This window comes from Dioscorea cayenensis, chromosome 4 (genome assembly GCF_009730915.1).
Source record: "Dioscorea cayenensis subsp. rotundata cultivar TDr96_F1 chromosome 4, TDr96_F1_v2_PseudoChromosome.rev07_lg8_w22 25.fasta, whole genome shotgun sequence".
In the NCBI taxonomy this organism is placed as follows: domain Eukaryota; kingdom Viridiplantae; phylum Streptophyta; class Magnoliopsida; order Dioscoreales; family Dioscoreaceae; genus Dioscorea; species Dioscorea cayenensis.
In genome coordinates, this window is record NC_052474.1 from 13,174,681 (window position 1) to 13,182,120 (window position 7,440).

The 7,440-nt window shown below is 35.2% G+C and overlaps 1 protein-coding gene across 1 annotated transcript; it reads left to right on the forward strand.

Annotated features, from left to right (window-relative positions):
- Window positions 1-5,046: 5,046 nt before the first annotated feature.
- On the forward strand, window positions 5,047-5,736 carry LOC120258700 (protein DOG1-like 2). The gene has a single exon (XM_039266149.1). It carries the CDS (start codon window positions 5,083-5,085, stop codon window positions 5,734-5,736), a length of 654 nt encoding a protein of 217 aa, XP_039122083.1. The 5' UTR covers window positions 5,047-5,082.
- Window positions 5,737-7,440: the final 1,704 nt, after the last annotated feature.

Below are 7,440 nucleotides of genomic sequence, written 5' to 3' on the forward strand. Positions count from 1 at the left end.
TTCTCCTCCATTGGAACTTTAAGAGAGAAAAAGTGGGTGTGGTTACTTGAGCCCCCTTTAGGTTCTTCTATACTTGCTTCTTTCGTAAGGCAATTCTATCAAACACAAAAGCACATGACTCTGAGAATAACTTCTTCTTCCTTAAGTAAAGATTCTTCGGTGTCATCTTCTTTGTCTTTAGCTTTCTATAAGAAATATAATTGTTATAGATTTTCTTCCCAAAAGTCTCCTTAGAATATTGAGACATTGGTGGGCTGCCTCCTTCATCTTGTTATTTGGTTGGGAATGAAACTCACCATTCATGGAGCTCTCCTTTACCATTTTTAGTGATTCAAAAGGAGTTGGTGACTGAGATTGATGAATTGTCCCTTGAGTCTTTGAATGAAACAAAGCTTGCTTTTTCATGAGGTGATGGCATTTTCTTCTTGATCAACCTTGAATGCCTCATTGTGAATGATTTTATTGGGTAGCCTTAGGCTTCTTGAAGATGGCGCTTTTTTCTCCTTCAATAGTAATAGTGAATGAAGGCTCCATTTCGTCCTCCTCTTTGTTAATGCTCACAACTCTCTTTGGAAAAGAAGTCTGTTGAAAAATGGATGTTCTAGCAACATGGACATCCCCCTTGACATCAACAAGTGGTATCACATTCGAATAACGTCCATTTGGTAGCAACCATGGGACGTGAATGTAGGTTGGCAATGTGGCAGGCTCTGTACAAAGTTGACATATTCCGACACCGTACCAAATTTGATCTCCGTACCCACTAACCACTGCAGACTGACGCATAGGGAAGCATGACCTGAGTGCCTTCCCCCAAGAAAATATTGCATGAAGCAGTAGCATTGTTGGTGTTGTTTGTTGATGCCATTACAAAAACCTAAAAAGGAAATATCACATTAACAACACTAGTTGATTCTTTTCTCTTTTTTTTTTTTCGTTTTTGCTTTTTTAAATTTCTCATTCGAACTTTTGTTTCAAAGATGGGAGTAGAAGTTATGATCCTACAGGGCGTGCTAGAATTTGTGGGGTCTTTTATTCTTACCCGGTCTTTAATTAGGATTGACCAGTTAAAACTGAAGGATCACAAATCCAATTTAAATTTTGTAAGACTTCAAGAGATTGTAGGTTCATGACTTCCATTAGGGGCAAGCCTTTAATGTTAATTAATCAAGTTTAAATCATGGGAACCTTCGATTAAAAACAACTGTGAATGAGAAATAACATATACGAGAAATTAATTTTATTAATTTCCAAAAACAATTTTCAAAAATACATACATTTGATCAAGAAATACAAGGACTAGAAACTCTAGTTCTCCTAATCCTATTTTCTTAATCTTCTTCTCTTGTCTCACGTAATTTGGGTTTACTTTGACTTCATTCTATCCCAACTTTTTTGCTTAGAACCATGTTGAGGACACCTCGTTTGACTTTGTTGACTTTGGTCTTTTTTTTTTGTTTTTTTGTATCTTGAATATTAGTTGGATCTCAATTTGTGATTTCTCTGTATTATGAATCACGAACTTGATTTCATTTAATTTAGACTTTTGAAAACTCCGGCATTTCATGCTTGTGAAGCTTTCATTCTTGAACTTGTGAAGCTCTTTAACTCTTTGACTTTTGATGTCTTGAGATTTTAAAGCTCGTTTGTCTAGTCATTTGAAGTTTTCAATCCTCGTCTCTCCTGTGCTTTTGAGACTTAGCTTGTGCATCTCCAAGTCATAACCACTCATATGATTGTGTCACTAACTTTATAACTTTTACTGTTAACTTTTGAAACAACTTGTGGCCTTTGGTGATCCTCTTTTGTTTGTGAATCGTAGACTTCTTTTGGTTGCAGACTTTAAAGGCTTCGGTGTCTTACACTTGTGAATCTCTTTCTCTATCATTGTCAAGAAAATATTTTTTATCATTTTAAATTTTTCTCATCAAAGTTTTTAATCCTCACTTAGAGAACTTTTTTTAGTCGAGAATATTTTTTAATCAATTTGAGAAAACTACTTTTATTTATTTATTTGTTTGTTTGTTTGACACATGGGGTGAGACCATCATTCGATAGTTTTTTTTTTAACGTAACACTCCGATTGACTCATGAAAATCAAGAGGGAGTTGTCCACACCATTATTTTAGACTCCACAAGAATTGGTGGTTTTCAACAAATTTTTCACTCACTAGTCTCAAGAAATAATGGAAAGGCTCTCTCATAAGGGGGTCTTTGTCTTCAATATGAGCTTTGAGACCTCTCTTTGAGCATCAAGAATCAGTGGTGAGACTCTCACTGAGAGTTCCCAATTATTGTACCTCACAGTGTGTCTTAGGGTCTGTTTGATACTCACGATTTCAAGGGACAGGACAAGACAACTTCTATTGTTATGTGTTTGATTTACAAATAGGGCCCAAGTACAGCATAAACTACCCAATCGGTACAGCACAACTTCTTAATTTTTTTGTATCGCCAAAACTACGGTACAAAAATTTCGGGGAAGTATAGAACAACTAATGACAAAATTGTCCCTATTTAAAATTAAAATTTACACTACACATTACAAAAAGAAAGTGATAACATGATTTATTTATTTTATTTTATTTATGTATTTATTTATTTATCTATTTAAAAATTTATATATTTATTTATCTATTTATTTATCTATCAATTTATTTGTTTTTTAGGATTAAGATATTAATGAAAGTTTGTTTGATTTTGGATTAAATATTTTTAAAATTATATTGATTTTTAATTTGTTGTTATGTTGTTAGGCATCGTAAAATTTGATAAGATTTTTATAAAATATTATTGTATATTTTTTATTATAAAACAAATATAGAATAGTAAAAATGTATTATTGTAATTTATTATATTGTGCCCTGTACTTATGCAAATCAAACATTTATCAGGACAAAAATTTTTGTATTGTTTGATGAAAATCAAACATAGAACAACACAAGCACTTGTGCTGTACTCTAACTGCTTTGTACTGTATTGTACTACTTGTGTTGTTCTCCTTAACGAATCAAACGGACCCTTAGTCTTCAACATGAGTCTTAAGATTGTTTTATAATTAAACATCAAGAGGCAAGTGCGAGACTCTCATTGAGAGCTCCAATGCATTGTACCTCACAGGAAGCCTTTATCGAGCAACATAAGTTTTGAGACCCTTATGTGAGCATCAAGAGGCATGTGGTGAGACTCTCATTGAGAGCTCCCATGCATTGTATCTTATCGGGGAGTCTTTGTCTTCAGCATGAGTCTTGAGACCCTTCTTTGAACATCAAGAGGCATGATGAGACTCCCATTGAGAATTCCAATGCATTGTACCTCACAGGGGGTCATAGTCTTGAATATAAGTCTTGAGACCCTTCTGTGAGCATCAAAAGACATGTGGTGAGACTATCATTGAGAGCTCTCATTCATTGTACCCTACAAGGCAAACAGGAGAGACTTTGCAAGTTTACCAAAATACCCCATATCTTTATTATAACCCCATTTTATACCTTATTCGGATATATTTGCTTTTCTTTTGCATTTTAGTCCTTCTAAAGCTATTTTTTCATAAGAGACATCAACTACTTTGCTTTTCACAATTTGTTCATCTTGACCCTTCTAATTTCCACCTTTCATATTTTTCTATCAAACTTTGCAAATAAACCATATATTTTCTTATTTTTATACTTTCTTGTAATTTTTTTTTACGGATATGCCCTCAAATTTTTCATTTTTTCATTTTACATAAATTTCACATGTAAACCTAAATCTTTCACATTTATACATTTTTTTCTGCAATTCTTGCAAACAAACCCTCAAACTTTGAATTTTCACATCTTCCATAATTTTTTCCAAATGAACTCTTAACTTTTTTTTCTTACACTTTTCCATGTATTTTTGCAAATATGTCCTCACTGTTTCAATAATTCTCAAATATTTCCCAATTAAATAAGAGAAATCGTAATCACACGATACACCACGGGTTCATCTAGGTAGACTGGTAGTGTTATCTATATGGCAGAGAACATAGTCTACTTCTTTATAACTAATAGATTAGAGAGATTGGAACATAACGAATCACATAACGTATATTTATTTCACATGGACATGGGTCATCCATGGTAGTCTATTTTCGCAAAATAAATCAGGCGAATGAAATTACATATATCGAATAAATAGGATAGCATAATCATTGAAATAATCACATGATGTTTCTATGGATGAGATGGTAAGATAGAAGTAATACTCATAGATTTTTTTTTTCTTGAATAAGAAAGAAGGGAAAAAAAACATTAGATCATAATCATCGCCGTTGGTTTTTTAATTGATCGCCATTTTTAGTTCTCAATCTCTTTCTCACCTATTTCTTTTCTTCTTATTTTTCTTTTTCCTGATTTGATCCCTCTTCGCTCTACTCAACTCTGTCTTCTCCCTTTCTTTTTCTTTGACGCCACCTTTTAGTTTTTTTCTTTTATTTTTCTTAAAATAAATTTTATCTATCCCTCCAAAATCAGAACCATAAGGATGATTTCATTTTACTTTTGTTTTAAATTTTTTTTCCAATTTTTTATTTTTTATTTTGTTTTTTTATACTTGAAAGATCATACACCCGTGTTTTTTGAATTTGTTTCCGATAAATCGGAACCTCTGGGAGCGGATAAGGACAGTTTGATTTTTTTATTTAGAATTTGAATTTTTTTAAAATAATGGTAAAATAAGGTGGTAAAAACTCGAGTTATGTCCTGAATCATTTTATTTTCAAATGAGTCTGAGAAAAACGTCTAAAACATGGCTTAAATAATAATTAAAAAAAAACCCACCATACACTGCAGAGGTACCATGCATCTCAGCACAATCCCAGAACCTTCCAGCTCACGCCATTTCCTTCATCATTTGCCACAAGTCAATCTGATCTACAACCCACGCGTCCCCTTCTCCCATTCACTACTTGTCAACCCAATTTAAAACCCACGTGGTTCTCCAAACCAACGGTCACGATCTATTTACTCTCCCTATAAATCAATCCCCAGCGTTCCACTCCCCCCTGCCCATGCATGAGCCACACTTGCCTATCTATCTACTTCGTCCCTAGTCCCAACAATGCCCGTTCCGGACTCCTCGGCACTCTGGCTCCACCAACAAGGCCTCCTCAAAAACGAGCTTACCTCTGCACGGGACTCCTCCAACACGACCGCCCTCGGTGCTGCCATCGAGAGAGCCATGGCGAGCTACGAGGCCTACTACAGTGCGCGCGCAGAGTCCATCCACGCAGACCCGGTGCGCTTCTTCTGCGCACCTTGTGCGACTCCGCTCGAGCGCGCGACGCAGTGGATGGCCGGGTGGCGTCCGAGCGTGTTTATCCACCTTCTTTACTCCGAGTCAGGGATTCGGCTCCAGGCTCAGCTTAATGATCTTCTTAACGGGGTGCATTCAGGGGATCTTGGGGACCTTTCACCAAGGCAACTGGGAAAGGTGGATGAGGTGCAAAGGAGGACAATAAGAGAGGAGGAGGAGATTTCGCAGGAGATGGGGGAGTTGCAGTTGGGGGTGGGAGAAGGGGATTGGGATTTGGAGGAGAAGGTGGGGACTTTAGAGACGATCATTCAGAAGGCTGATGATTTGAGGTTGAGGACTTTGAAGGATATTGTGGATTTCTTGGAGCCCGTTCAGGTTGTGGATCTTTTGGTGGCTGCAGCCGATTTTGAGATTGGTATGAGGTGTGTTAGTATCGATAGGAATATTACTGGGCAATAAGTACTTCATTCTGTTTTTTTAGGCGTTTTTAACGTATGTATGTGAGATTTTAAACCCCAAAATATGTATGTATGTGAGATATAAGTTTTATTTTTTCTCTTAGCTTCGTTTCATAAGCAATATTTTAAAGAACTACCCAAAATAATTTACATTATTTGTTTGATTTATAAATGGATTGAGAGTATAGTATAAACGGTTGTTTGATAATAATATAATTGATTAATTAATTTTTTTTACCACTAAAAACATGGTAAAATTTTTTTATCAAATAATAGGGTGATTTAAACATCATGTTATTTCTATATTAATATATTTGAAAGAGGATTAAATTTTATTAGGTAATTAGATTTTTTTTTGTTTTTTAAGTTCTTTATTTTAGATTATTGTGATTGTATTATTTATTTATTTGCTTTTTGTGTTTTGGATTAGGATTTTAATGGGAGTTTATTGGTTATGGATTGAAGGTTTTTTAAAATTGTGTTTTGTTTGGATCAAATCTTTGGATTTCAAAAAAATATATCGTGTCAAATGTTTTTATATTGTAAAACAAATACAGAACAGTGAAAAGACATTATAGTAAATTTATAAATTTTAGTTTTTTATTTTTGTAAATCAAACATCAACAACACAAAAAAATTTATGTTGTTCAATAAACATCAAACATACAATAGTATAAACATTTGTAGTGTAATTCAACCATTTGTTATGTATTGTATCGCTTATGCTGTTCTTATAAATGAATTAAACAGACTCTTATTATGTGTTTTATTAGTTGTAAATGTCTCATGCCCTTTGCATAGATTGATGATGTTGGGGTTTTTATTTTTCTTTTCTCGTGTGAAATATAAATCTTGTCACTATATTTGTTTATATTGACCTTTCTAATTTTGTAGAGTTGCCCAACTCAACAAATCCAAGGCTGGAGCGTGAGGTATGAGAATCCTGAATGGAGGCCGTGGCGATAGTTGTGGCGCTCACGGTGGCTCCTACTCCTCTCGTTCCTTTCACAAGTCAAGATCCCCCTAATCTCACAAAACTCCTCATTTGTTAGCTTTGAACTCACCGGTATGGGAAGGTACTTCATATGCCCATGTGGTTCGCATGCCCAACTGCTACGCTCTAGAGAAGATCCAGTTGGAACTTAATGAGAACGTCGCAAACTAGCAAATAGTACCATAAAAAGGGCAAGTTGTCGACGGGTGGTGTTGACAAGGAGAAATTTACGCCATCCCTTAAGCGCCGCCATTCCCCGGAATTCGGTGACAACTACAAAAGATGTATGAGACCTGGTCACAAGGTGGAGTGCTAACACACTAATTTGCATGCGTGTTTCGCAAGTGCACGGGTGTTGAAGTAATAAAATACCCGGTGAATTAGGTAGTCAAATCCACAGGGAATGGAATATTAGTAGTAATCATTTCTCAGTTATTTAGTCAGAATCAAGAATTGTGATGAAATGAACTTAATTGCAAGAATAAGAATAAGCAGGCAAAGGGAAAGTAGAAAACAAGAGAGATCTCATCAATATAGATGAGGTACCCGGGCAATGCTCCCCTTAGGATCTAACATGAAGCTCAAGACTTACTAAATGTATCTAAACTGAGTTAGATGAATCGAGGTAATCCAAAAACAATCGGTCCTTGCCTCTATGCCACCAATACTAGTCTCCTACGAGATTCCGGTGGAGAAATCGCTCAATCTCAA

Bases quoted from the DNA above. Each gene is read 5' to 3' on its own strand.
- LOC120258700 (XM_039266149.1), top strand. From the start codon at position 5,083: ATGCCCGTTCCGGACTCCTCGGCACTCTGGCTCCACCAACAAGGCCTC.